Source organism: Zootoca vivipara, chromosome 14 (assembly GCF_963506605.1).
Source record: "Zootoca vivipara chromosome 14, rZooViv1.1, whole genome shotgun sequence".
Taxonomy (NCBI): domain Eukaryota; kingdom Metazoa; phylum Chordata; class Lepidosauria; order Squamata; family Lacertidae; genus Zootoca; species Zootoca vivipara.
In genome coordinates this window covers 52,536,813-52,561,668 of record NC_083289.1, presented here as the reverse complement: position 1 = coordinate 52,561,668, position 24,856 = coordinate 52,536,813, and the positions used below count along the sequence as shown (strand labels likewise).

The following is a 24,856-nucleotide window of genomic DNA, read 5'->3' as shown; positions in this document are numbered from 1 at the left end:
CAGAAGGCGTGCTTTGGAAAGAGCAACTCTGGGATCAAAACCAAGGCACCATTTAGTAAGATAAGGCTGAACTCCTAAACATTACTACCGTAGAATGAAGTCCAAATGAATTCCATGGGACTCACTTCTGGGCAAACAGGCTCGATATTGTGCTGTAGGAGTGTTTTCAACGACTTAAACCCATTTCGCCCGCAGATTGATGTGTACGTAATGTCTTACATTAGCAAGAAGTAAAGCTTCGTTGTGCTTCTGCAGATTGTCTCCTGTTGACACAACATGAAACTTTGCTTCATCGAAAATGCGAGCAGAAGAGGAGGATGCAGACAAAATCCCGAGGCTCCCCGTGGCTTGTTTGTGTAACGTTAAACCACGGTTTAGCGTTACAAGCAACACTAAACCATGGTTTAGAATGACAAGCAATCCAGGCTCAAGAATATCCTCCAAGCAACTGGTCAAAACTTCTGACACTCTCTCTTTCCCCCAGGGCCCTTTTAAACCAGTCATCTAACCCTCTTTGTCGGTAATGTTTACTCGCCGTTCTTGTGGATTCGTCTGCCAGATTGTTTTAACAATATTTACACATGACGTGGGGAGGAAGAGTGGCTCAAAGGAACTTTTCACTAAGGAATCCTACTTCAACACACTTTTTTAAAAAAGCAAACAGTTGAATAGAAAAAACTCCATCCCAGATAGAAGCCTTGAAAAACCTGCCCCCGCCCCGCAATCCAGCTGCCCCCTCTCCTTCCCAAAACAGAGACAATTCAGAAAACTCTTCCTTGCAAAATCTGCCCGTTTAGATATGTAATAGAGGAACAAGAGAGGGGAGGAGAATCCACCTTGGTCACTCTTATCGCAGGTACGATTAAGTCCATTTGAGGATACAAAAGGGTCAACTAATCTGCGTTGAACCATACTGAGTATTACACCAGTGTTCCAAATTCCCCATGTGCCAGGCGCGCTGTCCAACTGGCGCGGGTCCAATTACAACCAAGTGAAAATGTCTCGTTTGGCAACTGACATTTCACCACCTGGTTGGTGCGCAGCAGCAGTAGTCTCTATTGCTGTGTAACCCAGCACCAAAAGACGCCACTGTGCGCCAGCCAGCCGGCTGATCCGTGGCGATGTCTTCTTGCTGTTTTATTCTGGGTTGGTTTATCTGATGTCTCAATGCGTTGTAAACCGCTTCGAGATTTCTTCTTCAAAATATAAAGTGGCATAAGAAATGAAATATTCAGCGAGCCAACAGGACAGTGATGTGGGATTGGAGCCAGGGTGGATAAAAATCAATGATTTTTTAAAAAAAAATAAATTTTTTTTGATTTAAATCGATTTTTTTATTTAAATCAGATTTTTTAAAATAAAATGCTTTTTGAGGAAAATATATTACCATCCAAAGGTTATTCCATCATGAAATAAAGATTAGTTTTTTTAATTATGTAGAATAAGGTTGTATATGTTTAATTTTTTGGGTAAATGAATTCCATTAATCCATTCACAATGCCATGCTCTTCCAGAGGTTTTTGTAAGATTATTGGGCAGTTTCTCTGCCTACAAGATATTATCACAGATGCTTGGTTTACTTTTGCAGTTCTCAAAACTGAATTTGACTCAACAGAGATCACATGCCTCTTCTTCACAGCAAAAATGTTATAACATGAACAGAGTTGAGAAAAAGACCTTAATCCTATTGCTCTACAAACCTATGAATACAGAAACAACCCCTTCAGTGCTAAGTTTCAAGAAGTTCAGTGAATAGAATAGAAACAATATTTTTCTGATTGGAGTGGACAGTATTTAAGTTTTTCATGTGTAGGCTGGGCTGACAGTCTAAGTTTCTTAAAATATATATATTTTGTTTTTGTTTAGCCAAATTAGTTAACAAACATGGATGTTTGTTTAAGCAAATAACATATGCTGTAATGTTATTGTTTCAGTTGAATAAATCTATTTAAATTGTTATTGTTAAGGTAATGATTATTTTTCTCCTTCCTAAGTACAACAGTAAAGTTGTCCAAATATGAATGATTAACCTATTAAACTGGGGATAAAAAACTAATATGAAAAGTTGTTATTCTAAAAATCTTCATCTACTTGCATATTAAAGTCATACCAGCAAGAATTAGTCTTTATGTAGAAAACTATGATTTAAATCAAGCCTTACTGACTAGTGATTTAAATCGTGATTAAATCGTAAATCAGTTTGATTTAAATCAAATCCACCCTGATTGGAGCGATCATTCTGTGATATTAAGGAAGTGAAGAAAGCTGTATTGTAACTTCTGAATAAATGTTTTAAAAGAATAACAATAACAATAATAAAGAAATGAAATGAATAATATCAATAATAATAAATTTCACTGCCAAAAAAGGTAACTAGACAATCCATTGGGGTGACCATAACCTAGATTTAAGGTGCTATTTGACAATTAGCTTGTTGTTGTTGTTTAGTCGTTTAGTCGTGTCCGACTCTTCGTGACCCCATGGACCAGAGCACGCCAGGCACTCCTGTCTTCCACTGCCTCCCGCAGTTTGGTCAAACTCATGTTGGTAGCTTCGAGAATACTGTCCAACCATCTTGTCCTCTGACGTCCCCTTCTCCTAGTGCCCTCCATCTTTCCCAACATCAGGGTCTTTTCCAGGGAGTCTTCTCTTCTCATGAGGTGGCCAAAGTATTAGAGCCTCAGCTTCACGATCTGTCCTTCCAGGGAGCACTCAGGGAAATCAGCCCTGACAATTAGCTTATATATATGAATTTCTAACACTGGCATGTATATCCCTGAACAGATTGACATGTATTTTAATATTTTGTTGGAAGCTGCCCAGAGTGGCTGGGGAAACCCAGCAAGATGGGCGGGGGATAAATAATAAGTTGTTGTTGTTGTTATGGCAAAGGGGAAGCTGTTTTATTAGCAGCCCATTTGAAATGGCAGCTAGCCAAAGAAGCAATCTGCCCCCCCCCCCGCTGCCTTCTTAAAAGTTGGACATTATCAAAGGGGCTACTTGACTCACACGGCGCGAATCTGTTGATTTCAATGGGTCTTCTTCACATCCAGGAGCCGCCTCCTTTGACATAACAAGGCAACGGGAGCGCAGGGGAAATTCTCCAGCGCTTGCTCCAAAGCACACAAGGCTTGTTTCTCGACCACAGATTCCACATTTCCACTTGGAACTGGAGACAGGAAGCTGGCTCTTTCCACATGTGTGCCGCTGTAAGCCAGACAGGGATTGGCTCTGTGAGCGGATTTCAGGATACAGCATCCTTTGGGCTCCACAAACACAAGAACACACAGACGCTGCTGGCTCAGAGGCCAAGAGACCAAAAGAAGATTACAGCACACACACACACACACACCCCAGGTGGTTTGATGTGGTGATGGGCATTTGGAGAGGTCCCTCCCAGAACAAACAGAGACGGCTAGAAACAGCAGCCCAAATCCGAAAAAATCATTTAACCACTACCGAAAATCTCTCTCTCTCTCCCTATAAGAATATTCCAAGCTTGGCTACCTCCAGTTCCTGCAGTTTCCAACAACTGTGCGCAGAAGAACATTACAACAGCCCCACCACTGAATTGAACCAACTTATAATTCTACTTCCAGGCTGGCCTCCACCCCCCCCCCCCCAGCCAGATACTGGGAAGCTTAAAAGAAGGGGCATTAGTTGCCCCTAACACCCAATAGTTACAGACACACTGCGTTGAAATGTGCCGATTATTTTCAGGTGTCACGGCTCAACCCTAAAATTCCACACGGGCAAAATCAACTTCTGTCTTTAAAAAACTATTCAAAACAAACAATTACCGTACATATTTTTTTGCAAAAGCCCTGCCTGCCCGCCAATGCTTTTGGTTGCAGAGTTTTCGGTTCTAACTCCCCCTTCTTGCACCCAAATGAAATGAGAGCTAGAAGCATGCTAAGAGGCACACAGCTTAATCGAGCCGCACTGGATACCGTAGTCCTCCTCCTCAAGCCCCCCACTCCACGACTGGGCTAGGAAACAAACGTACTTCAGATTCTTTGAAGCCAGGCTCTGCGTAAGACTTGAGAAAGTCTTCCACATTCCTGGGCACGTAGGTCACTTTCAAGGTGGCCGGCCACGTTTTCCCACCCTGCCCTACGGCAGCTTTCCCCGTGCACCAAAAGTTTTTGGACTACAACACCCATAAGGCCCTGCAAGGTGCCAGGTTTGGAAAGGCTGCTCTAGACCTTCCCTGAACTGTATAAATCAGTCAAAACTAGGATAGGAGCTGCTGTCAAGCAAAGAAGTAACAATAAACCATCTTCTGTCTAAAAACGCAGCATAAAACATGGACAGAATTTCCTCCTCACTTGCTCTGTCTGAAAAGGTGGGCCATCCTCTTCCAAAACAGTTTATCAATGTTCAGGCAGCCAGATCTATGCCAGATCCCTCTGTTGTCTTCCAAGAGACTGCGATCTACTCATAGAATTAAAAACTGGCAGTGATCTACCCCCATTTTTAGGGGTTCAGGTTGTTGAGCTTTTTTTTAGGGAGAGGAATAACCCCGTTTTATTGGGGTTCGGGAGACACGTTGCTTAGCTTTTTGGGGGGAGGGCGGGCGCAACATGTTTACATTATTTTGAAGTCACAGAAAAACAGCAACTCACTGAAGGATCGCGCGCCGGAGGGGGGGGACAGCCTTGTTTTGTAAACTCCGTCTTTCATTCTCCAACAACGGAGGGCGGGGCGGGGCGAGAGGACAGGGCCAGAAGGGGGCCAGCGATCGATGAAAAGTTCGCAGGGATCAACCCGTAGATCACGATCGACCTGTTGGACATCCCTGGTCTACACCTCCCTGGTTGAAGCTCACACTGTAAGCCCCTTGGGGCAGAAATCTGCCTTGATTTTTTTAGAACAGCTCAGCCATGGCAGGGTGCACCTCTAAGAACATGGGACATGATCCAAGCATAATTTGGCTCTTTTATGTCCCACTGATACAGCAGGAAATATTTAAGTAGGTGCTTAGCAAAAAGCAAATGGCTGGAATACGTTGTGGGTTTGTTTGAACAGACACGTAGCAGACACAGACATATCTTAAAAGGAGGGGGAATGGAAGATGATTGAAATTTTGCTACTTGAGCTTCTGTTGTGTAGTTGTAGAAAACAGAACAGCAGAGGAAATTGTGATTAGGAAAAAGGTGTGTTAGAAACAGCTCTGGTTTTGCACTGGTGGTTATGTGGTAAAAATAGTTCCTCGGAGAACGGGCCTTGCTGTTCTCTCTCTTACCCTGGGCATGCACAAAAACAAATGCACACACACACACACACACATCCTGATAACATTGTTTTAACCGCAAGAATGGAGTGTCCAAGTGGTTTGTGAGATCATCAAAACACAAGAGCGCAGAAGCCACAACGAGACTTTGGCAACGACGAGAGCTCAGCCCTGCAAATTAGAAGACTGTCCGAGTAACTCTGGGCTTTCAGATGCTTGCTTTTTAACGTCAAAACCGTAAAGAAAGGGGATACGAGGAATAAAGTCCAGCTCAGCTCTGGCTTGCAAAACTGGTCTTTGCACTGTTATCGCCGCTACTACCACTGCTGCTATTGCTGCAAATATCACACCCATCCTCCCTAAGGACCCCAGAATGGCAATGTCACATATATGGTGGCCTGGAAGTAAGGCTTGCCCTAAGATAAATCTGGCACAGGTGTGCCTCGTACCTGCACTGTCAGCTTCTGTCATATGCTGAAGCCTCTACACCAGGCATCCCCAAACTGCGGCCCTCCAGATGTTTTGGCCTACAACTCCCATGATCCCTAGCTAACAGGACCAGTGGTCAGGGAAGATGGGAATTGTAGTCCAAAACATCTGGAGGGCCGAAGTTTGGGGGTGCCTGCCCTACACCATTTGACTCCTGATACACACACACACACACAGGACCTCCTCTAATCTTCTGTTTGCAAGTTGTTCTGATTCATTTTAACGCAGGGTGGATTTGATTTAAATCAAACTGATTTAAATCACGATTTAAATCACGATTTAAATCACTAGTCAGTAAGGCTTGATTTAAATCATAGTTTTCTACATAAAGACTAATTCTTGCTGGTATAACTTTAATATGCAAGTAGATGAAGATTTTTAGAATAACAACTTTTCATATTAGTTTTTTATCCCCAGTTTAATGGGTTATTCATATTTGGACAACTTTACTGTTGTACTTAGGAAGGAATAAAATAATCATTACCTTAATAATAACAATTTAAATAGATTTATTCAACTGAAACAATAACATTACAGCATATGTTATTTGCTTAAACATCCATGTTTGTTAACTAATTTGGCTAAACAAAAACAATATATATATATATTTTAAGAAACTTAGACTGTCAGCCCAGCCTACACGTGAAAAACTTAAATACTGTTCACTCCAAACAATCAGAAAAATATTGTTTCTATTCTATTCACTGAACTTCTTGAAACTTAGCACTGAAGGGGTTGTTTCTGTATTGACAGGTTTGTAGAACAATAGGATTAAGGTCTTTTTCTCAACTCTGTTCATGTTATAACATTTTTGCTGTGAAGAAGAGGCATGTGATCTCTGTTGAGTCAAATTCAGTTTTGAGAACTGCAAAAGTAAACCAAGCATCTGTGATAATATCTTGTAGGCAGAGAAACTGCCCAATAAGCTTACAAAAACCTCTGGAAGAGCATGACATTTTGAATGGATTAATGGAATTTATTTACCCAAAAAATTAAACATATACAACCTTATTCTACATAATTAAAAAACTAATCTTTATTTCATGATGGAATAACCTTTGGATGGTAATATATTTTCCTCAAAAAGCATTTTATTTAAAAAAAATCGATTTAAATCAAAAAAATCGATTTAAATCAAAAAAATCTGATTTAAATAAAAAAAATCCGATTTTTTTGATTTTTTTTAAAAAATCATTGATTTTTATCCACCCTGTTTTAACGTCTGCACTTTTACATCGCTGCAACCAGTCCCGGGGCGCTACTGTGAAATGCAGGTTAGAAACCTAAGCAGTAGTTAACAATATCATCTGCATCGTTTTGAATCCCTTAAAAGAAAGCTTCTGCCATCGCTTCTCGGCCTTTTTGGCTAAGATCAAGTGTGAAAGCTTCTGCCAACCTAGCAGTTCGAAAGCACACCAGTGCAAGCGGATAAGTAGGTACCCACTTCCTTTGCAGCAGCCTTCTGCAACCTGGCGCCCACCACGCTGGCTGGGGGCGGATGGGAGTGGAGGTCCAAATTGCCTGGAGGTCACCAGGTGGGGTCAAGCAAGTAGATAGCCCCCCCCCCGCCCCCCTTTTAAAGAAAAAGTGCACACTGCAGCAATCTACGATCCAAGTTCAGGAGCACTCTGTGTGCTCCTTCCACACAAATCTACAATTGATATAAACAACTATAAATTTTTTCATAGACATCTGAAGGCAGCCCCCCCCCCCCATGTATGGAAACTTTTTGTTGTTGCTTTCCCTCCCAATTTTGGTTCCAGAGCCTTTGACACAGGGTGGATAAAAATCAATGATTTTTATGAATACAGAATCAACCCCTTCAGTGCTAAGTTTCAAGAAGTTCAGTGAATAGAATAGAAACAATATTTTTCTGATTGTTTGGAGTGGACAGTATTTAAGTTTTTCATGTGTAGGCTGAGCTGACAGTCTAAGTTTCTATATATATATATATATTGTTTTTGTTTAGCCAAATTAGTTAACAAACATGGATGTTTGTTTAAGCAAATAACATATGCTGTAATGTTATTGTTTCAGTTGAATAAATCTATTTAAATTGTTATTATTAAGGTAATGATTATTTTTCTCCTTCTTAAGTACAACAGAAAAGTTGTCCAAATATGAATGATTAACCTATTAAACTGGGGATAAAAAAAAAACCTAATATGAAAAGTTGTTATTCTAAAAATCTTCATCGACTTGCATATTAAAGTTATACCAGCAAGAATTAGTCTTTATGTAGAAAACTATGGTTTAAATCAAGCCTTACTGACTAGTGATTTAAATCGTGATTTAAATCAGTTTGATTTAAATCAAATCCACCCTGCTTTGACATATTTTATCCTTGCAGCAAAAAATGGCCAGGATCCTCCAGGTGTGTTTGGTGGGAATGAGGGTTCGTGGAAGTTGGGATTCTCAGAAATTGCTCGCTCACGGCACGCCACAGAAACAGATCTCTTTTGAGAATTGACAGCCCAACCAGAAAGCACATTTCTGGTTAATCATCTGTGTTTTCACTTCCCGACCTGCCTTCAAGCTGAGCGAGTGACCCCTGTGAAACAGCCTCCCTATCAGTCACTGTGCGATGGTGCTTTAATTATTTTTCACAGTTGCGCTGTCTCATCTGCGAAGTGGACACAAATCCTGCAAACGACACAGCTGCGAAAGACGAGCCTAACTCCGTGCCGGCGACATTCTGTCTGAAGCAGAGCGTAAACCCTCGTGGAAGCAAGACAGGAGACCCTGCGAAGTTTCCAGCAAGCTATAAAAACTCTCCTGTATCCAGAGGAACAACACTTTCCAAGAGGGAAGCCCCCAAAAGAATGGCATTCTCCTAATGGAGCCAATGTAAACTTTAAACGTTAGAAGGCAGAGGAGAGGGACATACGAGGCACATTTCCTAAAGCTTTGCAGACTTTTTGTGTGTGCAAATAATTCAGGCTTGTGCAGCAATTCTCAAACAGTGGTACCTTGGTTTACAAAGTCTGGTTTGCATACGTTTTGGATTACAAACACGTCAAATCCGGAAGTGCGTGTCCTGGTTTGCAAACTTTTTTTGGATTACGACCCATTTTTTGGGAGGGGGGCGGATTACGAACATTTTTTTTTTGAGGTCCCATTGGCGAAAGCGCACCTTGGGTTACAACCTGTTCTAGTTTACAAACGGACCTCTGGAACGGATTATGGTTGCAAACCAAGGTACCACTGTACTGCCACGGACTCTGAATTATTTGAAACAGAAATGGCCAGGTTGCAACATCTCACAAGTGTGCATACAATTCAGGACGTATTTCCAATAGCAATAAAAGCGTAGGGTTTGGGGATTGAAACATGGGAAGCTGCCATATACTGAAGCAGACTATTGTTCCACGTAGCTCAGTACTGTCTACACTGGGTGGCAGCTGCCCTCTGGGATTTCAGGCAGCCTTCTGCTTGCAAGGGAGATGCTCTGCCACTGAGCTACAAGCTCTTCCCCTAAACGATATTAAATATTTTCATATTCAATTTTTAGCTGGAGGAATTAAGATTGTGCCAGAAGTATGTAACTTGCCAGTTTGCAAACTGGGCCAAATATTCTCAGGGAGACACAGCCCGCGGATGCCAGTACAAAACAAGCATCATCCATGGAGATAAAATTGCCCGATTTGGGTTCAAATCCCTCCGGAACGGCAGCCCTTGCAAATGGAAAGACGGCACCGGCTGCTATGCAGCAATATAGTCTTTGCCTACCTCTCTCTGTTCCGACTCCCAAGCCGTGCAAAAGAAGCAGCGCTTATGTCACAGAGGTGCAGTGAATTGTAAATTGTACATAATGCTCTGTGTTTTCAGGTGGCCTCGGTGGCGCAGAGTGTCTTCCATCACTTTGGCTGGTGGCCGAGATGTGGCTAGACAGGGATAGCCTAACTTCTCTGCTCTGCTCACCTCTAGGTTAAATTACTGCAATGCGTTCTGTCTGGGGCTGCCTCTGGAGTCGGTTCGGAAACTTCCGCTGCCGCAGAATTTGGCAGCCAGTTGCTCATCAGGACAAGACAGTTTGAACATATGGCACCTGTTTGCACTGGCCACCAATTCATTTTCGGACCCAATTCAAAGTGACTCAGTAACGCGATACCTCTGGGACCGTCTCTCTCCATATAAACCAGGCATAGGCAAACTCGGGCCCTCCAGATGTTGGGGACTACAATTCCCATCATCCTTAGCTAACAGGACCAGTGGTCAGGGATGATGGGAATTGTAGTCCCAAAACATCTGGAGGGCCCGAGTTTGCCTATGCCTGATATAAACCGCCCCCAACTCTGCACTAATCTTCTGAGGCCCTTCCTTGTGTGCCTCTTCCGTGAGAGGTTGGGAGGGTGGCAACACAAGAACAGGGCCTTTTCTGCAGTGGCTCCCCACTTGCAGAATGCTCTCTCTAGGGAGGCTCACCTGGCGTCTTCATTAGACACCTTTAGGGGCCAGGCAAAAATATTCCTTTTCAACCAAGCCTTTGGCTGATCAACATTGTATACCCTTTTAAATGTGTTTGTGGGAGGGTGAGCTATTGGTTTGTTGTCGTTGTTGCTTTTATCATGTCTTTTGTGTTTTCCTATTGTATTTTTATGTTGTGAACCCCCCTCTGCAGATGAAGGCAGGTTGTTGTTGTTTAGTCGTTTAGTCGTGTCCGACTCTTCGTGACCCCATGGACCAGAGCACGCCAGGCACTCCTGTCTTGCACTGCCTCCCACAGTTTGGTCAAACTCATGTTCGTAGCTTCGAGAACACTGTCCAACCATCTCGTCCTCTGTCGTCCCCTTCTCCTAGTGCCCTCCATCTTTCCCAACATCAGGGTCTTTTCCAGGGAGTCTTCTCTTCTCATGAGGTGGCCAAAGTCTTGGAGCCTCAGCTTCAGGATCTGTCCTTCCAGTGAGCACTCAGGGCTGATTTCCTTCAGAATGGATAGGTTTGATCTTCTTGCAGTCCATGGGACTCTCAAGAGTCTCCTCCAGCACCATAATTCAAAAGCATCAATTCTTCGCCAAAGAATTGATGCCAAAGAAGGCAGGTATACAAATTTAATAAATGCTACTACAACTACTCATAAGGCACATTAACAGTTGGTTGTACCGCTTGATGAGCGAGCAACGGCGTTCGGAAGCACAGGAAGAGGCTTGCAGGATCAGGTCCTGAACTCACTCAGGAAGGCATCCTGCGTCCCACTGGGACCAACCAGATCCCCCTGGGAAGCTTACGAGAAGGGCTTTCCCTCCTCCCTCTCCTGGCAAAAATCCTTGAAGGCGTTGAGTGGCATCTGAAAACAAATGCCACACACACAGGAAGGCACATAACGAACCTAAAAAGTGACGGGAGTTGAATTCCCATGCTGCTTCCCCCCCTTCCTTCCAGTGTTGGATGCAACAGGTACGTACAAATTTACTCTGCCAGCATCACCCGGGCTCCTTGCAAGTAAGAGGCGAGAACACTTCATTTCGTGCACCATCTGCAGCTGAGAGAACCGAGAGGCCGCCAAGAAACATTTCTGCAGTCGAGGCCTAAATGCTTGTATGCCCTAAAGAACACAGGAAAAACTGGAACTGTTTACTTCGCAGGAACTAGAGGGCAAATTCCATTCAGGAAAAAAGTAAGGGGGGGGGGAGAGAGAGTTGCATCATCTGTTTTACAACTCAGAAAGGGAGGGGCGTGCAGTTTATTTACTCTGATCATAAACAGTGGCCGAGAAGACATTTTATTGTTCAGGGTTCCCTGCAGCATGCAAGCCAGTGTGCATAAAACCTCCTCCCCTTTAAGCGCTTGGAAGGAGAAAGGATCTCTCTCTCGCCCCCAACCCCCCCCCCAAAAAAACCCAACCACAAGTGAGAGGCTGTCTCTATTCGCTCTCCTTTCATTTGGCAACGACAATTGCAATTCGGTAAACGAAATAACAAGGCACCGAAGGCGCAAGGGCTTTTGGGGAAAGCACAAGGATGCCCCCGGCTCCCCGGGAAAAGGAATCGAAGGGGAAAGAAAAGAGAAAGCAGCTTGTTTTACAAGGAGAAATTAATTATACTGACATAGTCCAAGGGTATCGCCTCCGAAAAAGGAAAACATTTCAAAGCCCAAATGCCTCAGAGGAAGCAAGCGGCTTGGGATTTATAACGAAATTACTAAACACAAGAAAACAGCCGGCAGAAAAAGCAACTTATTAAAAAGAAGAAGAAGAAGGATCTGCTAGATACAAGGCTGGTGAGCAAGAGTTGTGCCCTTGGGTCTGCGGGGAAGAAGAGAAATTGCATTATCCACCCACCCCCCAGAATGGAGAATGTCAAGTTTTAAGGCACCTTATAACAATGGCACATCTAAGCAATGTTGTGCATGGGGGGGGGGGCTGTTAAGAAGTGGCATCTTGACAGATGGTTTTCTTAAAAAATAAAAAAAATAACCACAACCCTCTGTTCTGTCAAGGATCCCTTTTCTGCATCAAACAACAGAATCGGTGCTTGTCCTCCGATCCACAACAGTAGCAAACACAGACAAGGTGAAAGATTCTGGGACAAGTCCCTGGGCACACGCTGGGGTCAAAGGAAGCACGTGCCGAACACTGTGGGTCTTGTCACTGTCCTGAATGAACCGGGGCGCACAACGTAGCTGCGATTCCTGCACTGGTGATTCTTGGGGTCCCTTCTGAAAGTCTAAGATTCTACAGTGCCCACACCACGTCCTCAAAACACAACGCAATATAATTTCCCCATTTAATCCAGATTTTACGATTACTGCAAAAAAAAAAAAAGTCCAGTAAGTTTTTTAAAGCATGCATGGAGAAATGGTAAACGTAGGTTGAATGGGGCGAGGGGGTGTGTGTGTGTGAGGGGAAACAGGGTGGCATTTTGATGAGAAAGACATCATGTCGACACTACGAAAGAACGTACAGGGAGGAGCAGGCGAAGGCCACAATCCACCGCCACGTGGGAGCCCCCTGCTTTCAAGGAACTCCAGGGGTTTCCTGGCCTATAGTCTGGAAACCACTGCAATGTGCTTGCCTTGTTGGGGTGGAACGAGACACTGATGCGCAGCGCAGTCCAAGAGCATATCATGGCTGCGCAGGAAGAAGACGAGAAGGAACCTGCTTGCACCCCAGTCACTAGCGGAGGATTCCAATCAACCGGGTTCCCAGATCATCTTGCTGCAGCGAATGAAGAAGCAGGCTTCTCCTCCTCTAACCCCCCAACCTCCACCCAAAGCCTTTTCCCAGCTCTTGCAGGAGCAGGTGGGGTTCCTAGGCCATGATTTGGGTACCCTACTGGAAAACCAACCGACCAACAAGGGACTGCGATTTTGTACAAATGAAGTCTGCTTTATCTCGGCAGGATCCGAGAGAGAGGCACCTGTTCACGCGCATAACTCGTCCGTTCTTTGCGAACCAAGGTGCTTCCCATCTCCTTTGGCAAAGTTTGCCCCTGGGACAGGCCCACAGCTGTTGCTCTGCTTTTTCCATCAGTGGAATCTTCTCCTTGCCCCCCAGAAAGCCAATATCCCTCAGGAATCTCTCTCTCCCCCCCTCCTAATGGCGCAGAGAAACCCGGCCCGACTTGGGAGTATTGTCATTGACGGTTTAAGCAGCGCTAACCAACTGTGCTCTTCAGTCTGAGAAACAACTGCCTGCTCCCCAAGGCATTCTTTTCCTACTTCAACTTTCCTCCAGGTCCTTCTCGTTTCTTAGCCCCAAATGTCTCGGCTGCATTTGCAAGCCATGGTTTATAGAGCATGGAAACGGTGCGCTGAGCAAACACTGGGCAGCCGCCTTCCCCTCTCCTCCTAAGCATGCAGCTGGGATGGCTTGTGGGGAGATTAGTTTCGCTTTCAAAGAATGCCGGCTGAATCCCATCTTGAATGCTAGTCGGTTAAACAAGCCAGTTTCATAACCCCCTGGTTTGAAATTGGCACGTTTTAAACTCAGCGGAGTTGGTCGTCAGCCAGAATTGATAGGATACCATATTCTCTGCAAATGGCACTAACCTCGGTAGCCCATCATGCCAGTCAGTTTGGGAGGACAGGAAATGCACACGCCCAACATTTCGCTTGCCCTTCCTGTAGCTCGTCCGTGCAATGTTAACCATGGTTTACAGTTACATGCGAATGCAACCATTGCGTTTGCTACAGATTGTCTGGAGCAGGTCTTGGAAAAGAAGTCTCATCATCTCCCAGCACAAAACAACTCTTTTTGTGGGATTGTTTGAAATTCTTCTGTTAGCGCTGAAATTTACTGCAGATAAGTTTGGGTCCCTCTAATCAGGGATGGGCAAACTTGGCCCTCCAGCGGTTTTGGGACTACAACTCCCATCACCCCTAGCTAACAGGACCAGTGGTCAGGGATGATGGGAATTGTAGTCCCAAAACCGCTGGAGGGCCAAGTTTGGCCATCACTGCAACTCATCTCTCAACTGCAGAAACGGTCAGAGATGCAAGGGCGTCGCAATTCAAGATGGAGCTTCACAGCCCTCATGAGCTGCGTAGACCGTAAAACTCCGACAAAGAGTTAAGGGCACCGAAATAAACGTCTGTGCCAAACTTCAGCTTTAACCGATGCGTTTCAAATGAAAATAACTTTCTCTTTGAGGAGAACCCCATTTCCACACAGGGCCTTGCTCAGAGAGGGAGCTCAACGGACACCTGCCCCAGTATCTGCCTCCTCAAAATCCCCAATTTGACCCCGGGGCGTCCTGCCTGCTCCCACGCCAGCCGGAGGAGGCTGGCTGTGTCTCTATCTCTCTCACGCCATCCCAGGAGGAATCACCTTTAAGATTAGGGAGCTGGGCCTAGCAAGTTTGCTGGAGCCCCTGAGCAATTTCAAAAGAAAAGAAATTGATAAGAGAACAAACAGGGTAGATTCAGAGATCAATAGGGATGATTCCACCCCACCCCACCCCCCGAGAGCCATCTTCCAACGCTTTTCCTGTACTCTGTATTTATCCACTCGTAATCATTTTTCTTTTTACTGCTGACAGACCATCGCCAGCCCAGATTATTTCCTATTTGTCTCAACCAACACCCCGCCTCAGAACCTGCTCAAACTCAGTCCCAGAGCATGCAGCAAGACAAGAGGGCTCTGAGGCATGTGCAGAGTCCATTTCCTCCACCACGGAGCAACTGCAGAGAGCCGGGTTTCCATGCAGACAGGCAGGCCTCCATCCCATCGCCAACTTAGTGCTGTTCGCAGACCCTACTTACCCATCCAAGGGGGCGCAAGGAAACCCATTTCTCAGTGGGCACAATTCAGGTCCGGGACCTACTTGTATTCTGTTAATTATCAGATGACTGCAAGGAGAAATGAGCCCGAAACAAGAACGCTCCAAGTTTTGCTCACCAACTCATTCCTAGGATGGGGGATCCTGCCCCCAACATTCTCCCCCTCTGTCCCGCGGCCGTCTTCCCCCCCCCTGCTCGAAAGGAGACACCCTTTGTACCTGGGTTCCCCCTTCTCAAAGAAAGATCCTCTTTCGCTCCCCAAACCCGTAAGGTCTTCCCTCCACACCTTAAACCACATATGGGGCTCCCCCTTTCCAAGGCAGAAACCCGCACTCGACTCTCATCTGCCCCCCCCCACAGTTTTCCAAGAACCCTCCCAACATCTTTCCTTTAGAGCAGGTTCTCCATGCCAAAATACACACAAACGCAGAAATAGTTCGGGGGTTTCCCTTCAGAAGGGGCATCTCAAGACCTGCCAAACCCACCCTAGAGGGGGCTCCCCTTGACCACGGCTCGCAAACCCACCTTCCCTCCTATGTCGACCCCCCTCCAGGGCTTCCCCCTCCAAGTAGGTCCCCCTTTCCCAAGACCCCCAAATCCCGCTTTTGAAAGTCCGCAGATTTTCATAAGGGTAGCAGCCCCTTTCTTGATTTGCCATTATTTACATCCTGCCTGTCAGGATACAAATTATTCCAAGGCTGCTTACCATTAATGAGATTACTTTTTTTTGGGGGGGGGACTACACAGAAGGCCTGTCTGACCACCTACATGTATGTGATTTCCCCCCCAACTTGGGGGATGCCCTTCCGTCCCCGTCCCCCATTCCCAAGACCCGTAGAACCCATGTGTGGCTCCACCTGACAGTAGGCGTGCATTTTCACTCCCACAGAGGGGTTTCCCCCCCCCCAGGCGAACACCCTTTTCTTAACACCCAAACCCACGTGCGAAAGTTTCCTTCCTCGTTTTCCTCGCCCCCTTCACAAGACCGATTAAACCACAGGCGAGCGCTCCTTGCCAAAGACGCACACAGCAGCTGAATTATATTTTAATGTAATTTCTTTTCTTTTTTTTAATGCTTCTCCTTCATTGGCCACCTTGTGCAGACTTGGTGCAGCAAGGCAGCCTGTAAATATTTTTAAAAATAAGAATACTCACACCCACCCGCAAGATTACTTTCAGGCTGGGAATCCCTTTCTGAAGACCTGTTAAGACTGACACATGCAAACTTGTAATAATAATAATAATTTTATTATTGTTATGTACGGTACTTTCAATGTGGGGCTCGGCTTCCTTCTCTCCCCCCCCCCCGAAAGGTAGTCAGGAGTCTTCCCCCCCCCCCGACCATGATGGGTGCCCCACGCACCCCGGTGGGTTTCCAAAACCCATTTATTAATACACAGTACACATGAACCCGCTCACATAAGTGTCCAGTCCTCTTCCCTCAACTCTCTTTCTGAAGACCCCTTAGCCCACACGTGGGTTTTCCCAGCCAACAGACACAAGGGATGCCTGTGGGTCTCCCCCTCAGGCCTGGCACCCCCTTTGCGCATAAGCTCCCCCCCACACACCCTCAGGGGGATCCCCTTCCCACAAACTCTCTTCCCAGGACCTGTTCATGCGCATGCGCAGTTTTCCTTGCCTAGGTATATATGGTGTTTTTGTTGGGGGTGGGTGGGGGTGTCTCCCCTCAGGACTGGCACCCCTTTGTGGGTTAACACCCCACTACCACAGATTCCCAACACCCCACGCAATCACCTCATCCGTGGGTTTTCCATGCCCCCATCCCCACAACCCAGCCTATACACGTGTGTGTCTGCCTGCACGCACCCATCCCCGCAACCCAGCTTATACACCTCTCCCTAACCCCCTTCCCCACGACCCAGCGCCAGCGTATGCATTTGCTTCCGTAACCCAGATCCCCACGACCCCGTCTGCACCCGCGTCTCCTTAAGCTCCATTCTCAAGACCCAACTTGCCGGCGTGTCTCCCTAACCCCCACCCACCCCCAGCTTGCACGCCAGTCTTGCAACCCCAAATGCCCCCACGCCAGCCTGCCCGCGTGTCTCCCTTCCCCGATCCCCACGGCGCAGCGGCCTGCCCGCGTGTCTCCCGTCCCCACGACTCACTGCGGGGGCAGCTGCAGGGCCGGGCCTCCCCTCCTCTGGAAGGCGCCGTCGACGAAGACGCCGTTCTTGCCCAGGCAGCGCAGGTAGAAGTGGGGCGCGCGGAAGGCGAGCTCGAGGTGGCGGCGCGAGATGAAGCTGGAGCGGCCCATGTTCACGTCCACGGCGCCCTGCGAAGAGTTGCGCCCGATGGTCACCGTCGCCTGGCGCATCACGAACTCCACGTCGCGGCCCTGCAGGCGCGCCAGGGGCAGCGCGGGCGGGATCTGGGCCGGCGCCGGGCCCTGGGGAGGCGAGGAGGCGGCCGCCCCGGGAGGCAGCGGCGGCGGCGAGGGCGCGGCGCGCTGCAGCGCCAGCAAGGCCCTCGCGCCGGGCCCGTCCTCGCCCGCGGCTGCAGCCATCTTCGCGGCGGCGGCGGTGGCCGAAGAAGGCAGGCAGGCAGGCCGGCAGGCAGGCAGGGGAGGCCGCCGACTACGCACCGCCGGCCTCCGGGGCGGGGCCGCGGGCGGGGAGGCGGGGAGAGGCCCGGGCTGCCCAGGCGGCGCGCTCGCAGGCCGCGGTCGGGAGACAGGGCGCACGGGGTCCGGGGCGCCTCTCTCCTCCGCAATCCCCTCCCTCCCTGACTGCCTCCTCCTCCTCCTCCAAAGACAGGGCAACGAACGGGGTGCAAACACACCCACACGCAGCGCCCTGGGGTGGGGGAGCTGCAAAAATAATGGGGGGGCGCACAGGTTCGGGTGCGTGCGCTCCCCAAAGGCAGGGCAGCGCGCGCAAAGGCGCACGCTCCGGTGCCAGCGGTGGGAACGGGGGTGCAAGGCTTCGGGGTGCAAGGACCGCTTTGTGCTTGGTCTGTCTCTGCCCCACAAGTCGTCTTCCTCTCCCGACCCCAAGGCAACGCGGGGGGAGAGGGGGAGGGACACAGGCGCTCGCTCTGTGCCCTTGGGTGGGTACGTGGGGGAGCAGCCGCCGAGCCAAAGGGGCGCGCAAGGGTTGGCGTGGATGTGTCGTCGATTTCTTCCAGCGCCCCGATCCAAAGGCAGGGCGACGCACTCGGAGGTGCTCGCTGTCATGCTCCTGCATTTGCGGGGGGGGGGTGTTTACAGGGTTGTGGTGAAGGTGCCCTTTTCGCAGGGTGCCTCCCCGCTGTTATTCCTCCCTTTTTCGCCCGCGGCATCTTAAGGCAGCCCTGTTTAGGGAAGCTTTTAATGTTTGATGGATTTCTGTATTTAAATGTTTTGTTGGAAGCCGCCCAGAGTGGCTGGGGGAACCCGGCCAGATGGGCGGGGTATAAATAATAAATTATTATTATTACTTTCCCAAAGGCGTGGCGACGCAGGTGAAAACACACCGGGGCGCTCGCTTAATGCCCCCAGTTGTGGGTGATTTTGCAAGGGGAAAGGGTTGCCACGTTGGGGTGCCAGTGCCCGTTTCGCAGAGCGCCTCCTTCCCCGCGCCACGCTCTCCCTTCTGCTTCCTTCCTTCCCCTCTGCAAAGGGACGGCGACATGGGAGGAGAGGCGCACACGCGCCCTCGCGCAAAGGGCGGAAACCGGACGGGGCAGCGCCGCGAACCGCGTGGCACGGAAAGCAAACAAAAACAAAAGTGCGCGCGCAAACGTGTGCGTCTCTCCCCCCCCCCCTTCTCCCTTTGCAGTTAAGTCTCTCGGCCGGGGAGGAGCCGTGCAAAAAATAAAAATAAAAAGTGCGTGGGTGCTCGTGCAACGTTAGGAGACGGGGCGTGTCGGCGCGTGAGAAACGGGTTTGCATGGGAGCGAAGAAGGCGCTTGAGCAAGGGGTTTTTTGGGGGGAGGGTGTAGAGCACGTGCTCGCCCTTCGCGCTCCATTTCAGGCAGCTGTTGGGTTTTTTTTATTTCAAAAGGCAATGGGGTGGGGGAACAAGGCGAGGGCGGTACTGCACAACGCTCTTGCAAGGGAGGGTTGCGGCCGCGGAAGACGAGCAGCTCTGAGCCCCGGGTGCGAAGCCATCCAGCCCCCTGGAGCAGAGAGGCGGCGCGGAGATTACAGTCACGAGGAAGAGGCAAGAGCCTGACACGACAACGCCCCCTCCCCCGCTGCACTATGCATTTTAAGAGCTACGGTGCCATTTTTAACTATCATGGCTTCTCCGGGAACTGTAGTTTGCAGAGGGTGCCGTGAGTTGTTAGGACGCCCCTCTTCCATACCCTCCGACATTTCTCCAATGAAAATGGGGACATCTAAGGGAAAGTCGGACGTTCCAGGATCAGGTCAGAAACTGGGGCAGCTTCTCTAAATCAGGGGCATCCTTGGAAAATAGGGACACTTGGAGGGTCTGCTATTCCCCTGGCAGAGCTAGCATTCGCAGCGCTTACCTGGGAAGAGGGATTGAGCGTTAAACCCCCTCTTTAAGGTTTGTAGCTCTGTGAGGTCTCAAAAACTCATCACGCTTCATAAACTATGGTTCCCAGGTATTTTGCAAACGAAGCTCACACACATATCCTGCGTGCCTTTCACTTCTTGGGGACTAATTGCAAAGGGGTTGATATACTTGGAGCTGCGAACACCCCCTCGCAAGACACAGGAGTGACAGGGAAGCAGCAGGAAGGAATACACACTGCGGGTGTGGCTCTTGAAATGCCCAGAGGCAGCTTTCAGGACTAAAATTCTGACAATGCGTATTGTAGGAGTAAGTTTGTGGAGCTGTGTTGTTTGTTTGTATAACAGTACGACATATCAACGTGCACAGACTTCGAATGACATAAGCAACAAACACAAGGGCTTTGCCCCAAGGAGATTACAATCTAAATACAATAGCAGTTCAATAACAATGTTAAGAAGCAAGGTTAGTCTGCCCAAATGCAGCCTCAGACAAGGGCAGCCTGATTCTAAACATGTTTATGTAGAAGTAAGTCCAGATATTTTCAGTGGGACAGGGAAACCAAATCAGGGGTGTGGGGGGGTTTAGGATTTGCAACTCGGTGTGTAATTTCAGATGGGTGCCCCCTTGCTGTTTTTTCTTTAGGTAAAGGTAAAGGGACCCCTGACCATTAGGTCCAGTCGTGACCGACTCTGGGGTTGCGCGCTCATCTCACATTATTGGCCGAGGGAGCCGGCGTATAGCTTCCAGGTCATGTGGCCAGCATGACAAAGCCGCTTCTGGCAAACCAGAGCAGCACATGGAAACGCCGTTTACCTTCCCGCTGTAGCGGTTCCTATTTATCTACTTGCATTTTGACGTGCTTTCGAACTGCTAGGTTGGCAGGAGCTGGGACCAAGCAACAGGAGCTCACCCCGTCACAGGGATTCGAACCGCCGACCTTCTGGTCAGCAAGCCCTAGGCTCAGTGGTTTAACCACAGTGCCACCTGGGTCCCTGTTTTTTCTTTACATGCCTTTAAAAGATTTTTTTATGTAATTTATATCCCGCCCCCTTGTCATCTATCTCAGGGCAAGCCGTAGCAAATAACTTATCCACCTGTCAATAATTAGGATCAGTACAGCCATGCCAGTGTATGCTCAAGGTAGGCATTTTAACCACACTCGCCCAATACAAAAAAAAGAGAATTTAAAATGGGGCTGGCATATAAAATAAGGCAGCCATCAATATGCAACACGACACTTCTACATGAGAAGGAAAAAGAAGCAGGCTGTTGCCCCAAGAGCTTTCGGTTTAAATAACAACAGTAGAGAGAACAAAGTCAACAAAGGCTTTGCTTACTTCTGGGAAAACATGCATCGTGTGTGTGTGTGTGTGTGTGTGTGTGTGTGTGTGTGTGACTGTAGGGGGAGATTCTGTGCCATTGAAATGATTGGAGTTGTTTGGCAGGTAGGCAGTCATCAGGTTCGGCTCCCCGCCCTGGCCGTTTCGCAAAGCATACACTATAAACACCTCAGGTCTTGTGTCTGCCACAAATTCATGGAGTGGCCTTGTGGAGACCTCTCTCTCAAGCCTGTTGCAAATGCTATTTACAACAATGTCCACCAGCTTCCCCCCCCCCCCGGGAGTTCAAGGTGGTGGACATGGTTTTCTTCCTCCCCTGCTTTGTCCTCACAACAACCCTGTGAGGTAGGTTAGGCTGAGGGAGGCTTCCAAGTGAGATTCATGGCTGAGCAGAGAATTTGAACCCTGCTCTTTCGCAGGCACTCAGTGCTACATTATGCCGGCTCTCTTTATTAGTGGCAAGCTCGGCTTCTGGAAAGGAGGGAACCTCTTCTGTGGTGGCTCCCCAAATCTCTGGAACCCTAAGGAAGACAAACACATCGGGCCTTACAGGCTTCATGGCACAAGATTGTACCATCTTCCGAATTGCCCAGCTGGCATTTAAAGTAATTAGATGGTTGGTCAGTGTTGGTTGGTTGGTTTTTAACTATGTTCTATTATTTATAATTGGTGGTCCCATCACCTTCTGGCAAATCGAAGGGGAAGAAATGGAGGCAGTGAGAGATTTTACTTCCTTGGGTTCCATGATCACTGCAGATGGTGACAGCAGTGACACGAAATTAAAAGACGCCTGCTTCTTGGGAGAAAAGCAATGACAAACCTAGACAGCATCTTAAAAAGCAGAGACATCACCTTCCGTGTAGTTAAAGCTATGGTTTTCCCAATAGTGATGTATGGAAGTGAGAGCTGGACCATAAAGAAGGCTGATCGCCGAAGAATTGATGCTTTTGAATTATGGTGCTGGAGGAGACTCTTGAGAGTCCCATGGACTGCAAGAAGATGAAACCTCTCCATTCTTAAGGAAATCAGCCCTGAGTGCTCACTGGAAGGACAGATCCTGAAGCTGAGGCTCCAATACTTTGGCTACCTCATGAGAAGAGAGGACTCCCTGGAAAAGACCCTGATGCTGGGAAAGATGGAGGGCACAAGGAGAAGGGGACGACAGAGGACGAGATGGTCGGACAGTGTTCTCGAAGCCACGAACATGAGTTTGACCAAACTGTGGGAGACAGTGGAAGACAGGAGTGCCTGGCGTGCTATGATCCAGGGGGTCACGAAGCGTCGGAAACGACTAAACAACAATTATTTTTAAATCTTTTGGGGGGGGCTTGTTCTATTTTGCTATGCTTCCTTGTTGGTTTTAAATTGTTTTTTAAAATGCGTGATTTTTTTTAATTTGCACTTTTGAACACAAGCCACGCTGGAATCTGCTGGTCAGGAGTGGCTAAGAAATATTTGATGAAACTAATAAATGTCAGGCCTGCCCCAACTGCAAAATGGGGCAGGAGGTTTGTAACCTTCTAAAAATTTCACTTTCATTGCTATGTTGTTACTGTTCCATTATTTATTAAATTTGTACACCACTCTTCATCCGAAGATCTCAGGGCGGTTCACGTCACTTCAAACACTCCTGAGGCTGCAGAACCTGTCAGGGAATAAGTTTTGCTGAGTACAGAAGCCACTAGAAACATTCTGGTACATTCTAGTGTTCAAAAGGTTACCAGGTCTCTCTAAGGCAGAGAGAGCATAGCTCTTGTTTTCCTTTTGTGCTTTCTCCAGACTTCAAGGCCATTTGCTCCGGAGACAGACTATAGCAACTGCCCCGTTATTCTCTTTCTCCTCCTGCTATTCTGTTCTCGCTTTCATTTTTGCATTAATATTCGTGTGGTGCAATTCTTTTTACTCCCGGAAACTGGATGTGCTCTAAATGAGCTGAGTTTTGCCTTGCTAGGGAGCTAGCAACAAATTGTGTGATTTATGCCTTAGTGAATCTTACGAAAGACATTTTCTGCTGCTGCCTGGGTCTTGTTGGAATTCAAACAAAGTTCTGCTACTCTGCTAAACAAACAAGCTTGGGGCACTGGTTCTCATCCATTCCCTGCCTCACAATGTGGTTGTGGGGATTGAATCTAATCTATAATCTACATCTGATCTGTCACAATGCCCACCAGCAAGCGGGTGAGGCTGGCTATCGCAGGGGCCAAGGCTTTTTTGGTGGTGGCCCCACAATTACAGAATACTCTCCCAGGTGATATTAGGCAGGTCTCATCTTGGCTATTTTCAAATGCATCTTAAAACCCCACCTTTTTATCTTGACTCACTAACTACAGCTGGGAATCTGGTTGCAAGGCTGGGCTTACGCTGTATTTTTTATGATGGAGGGACAACAACAAAAACAACAACAATTTTATTATTTATACCCCACCCATCTGACTGGGTTGCTCCCAGCCATTCTGAGCGGCTTCCAACAGATATAAAAACATAATTAAACATTAAACAACTTCTCTGTACAGGGCTGCCTTCAGATGTCTTCTAAAGGTTGTAGAGTTACTTATCTCCTTGGCTCGGGGGTTGCATAAAACAGGATTGTGTGTGTGTGGTTTTTTTTTTTGAGATCTTTAGAAAGGCTATACTTTGTGAAGAATGTTATTCTTGCAAGACACTGTAGAAATTTACACTGGTTTTTTTTGTATTGTTTTATGTTATTTTAATATTTTTTTAAAATGTTGCAAGAAAATGAGTTAAAGTAAAAAGAAAGAAATACATAAAACATTTTAAAAGGTAAAGGAAAACAATCACAACATGACCAGAAAATATAATTAAGACTACAGAACCATTTACATATCTGTTACATAGTTCTGTAAATTTATGAAATAAAGTTACCACTGCACCTGTTTTATTGGGCAAAGCTTAACTTGTAACTGAATTTGGAACAAAAGCAACAAAGGGCCACGTTTGTTATGGGAAGCACTTTTGCAGACGGCACTTTCTCAATGCCATAACCCAGAGCTTTCCAAACTGCGTTGCATGGTAAAGGTAAAGGGGCCCCTGACCATCAGGTCCAGCCGTGTCCGACTCTGGGGTTGCGGCACTCATCTCGCGTTATTGGCCGAGGGAGCCGGCGTTTGTCCGCAGACAGCTTCCGGGTCATGTGGCCAGCCAGCATGACAAAGCTGCTTCTGGCGAACCAGAGCAGCGCACAGAAACGCTGTTTACCTTCCCGCCGGAGCGGTCCCTATTTATCTACTTGCACTTTGATGTGCTTTCGAACTGCTAGTTGGGCAGGAGCTGGGACTGAGTAACGGGAGCTCACCCCGTTGCAGGGATTCGAACCGCTGACCTTCTGATCAGCAAGCCCTAGACTCTGTGGTTTAACCCACAGCGCCACTTGGTACCAGCATGAAAAGTTGGGAGAGCTCTGCCCTAACACATTTGTTGGTGGTACGAGACTCTTCGTTGGTTTGTATCCTGCAGCAGCCCATTTGACACAGCTCGCCCTCTGGGGTGCTGGATTTGTGCTGATCAGCTGACAGCCTGGGAGCCACACCAGGGGAAAATTAAAACGTGGCAGTGCTCCCAGCCTAACATCCGCATCTTTCCCTGGGCAGGACTCACATTGCCTTTAATATATGCACAAAAGGTAGACAAACAGGAGACGCTCACTTCTCAACAATTTCACTGCAAAAAGCTGTGCCATAAAAACACAGGAGCCCTGGCAGGAGGTAAGAGCTGTCCCAGCCCGTTAAGCTCTGTCATCTTAGTGCGCAAAGCTTGTATCTGGATGCAGCAACACATGCAGAGGTGCACAAAACTTATCTACCCAAGTGCCTTCCTTAGTCCTCTCCAGGTTGGGAATATGATGCTTTTCAGGTATATTGAAAGCAGAAGCTTGTGACAAACGCACAGACTGTGTAGAACGAGGCCTGTTTCGTCACAGGCAGTCCTGGGCACATGGGAGTGATGGTGCAATAGAATGCCTTTTATTTCTTTCCGGACTTTCTTACCTGCCTTTTACCGTAAGCTCTCGTGTTGCTCATGCAAGCCTTTGTTTGTGCTTACCTAATCGCATCCGTGAGTGTCAGGACATGAAATTG

At 47.6% G+C, this 24,856-nt stretch overlaps 1 protein-coding gene across 2 annotated transcripts in view; it reads right to left on the bottom strand.

The window, feature by feature from the left end:
- The window catches only part of FOXK1 (forkhead box K1), a 92,047-nt gene extending 74,387 nt beyond the window's left edge, over positions 1-17,660 (bottom strand). Inside the window, exon 1 of one of the 2 annotated variants that reach the window (XM_035130523.2) lies at positions 17,068-17,660. In XM_035130523.2, coding sequence (XP_034986414.2) covers positions 17,068-17,465 — 398 coding nt within the window. In that variant the 5' untranslated portion in view covers positions 17,466-17,660. The remainder of the gene's footprint in view (positions 1-17,067) is intronic. The other variant, XM_035130522.2, reaches the window with a different exon arrangement.
- Between the last annotated feature and the right edge of the window lie 7,196 nt (positions 17,661-24,856).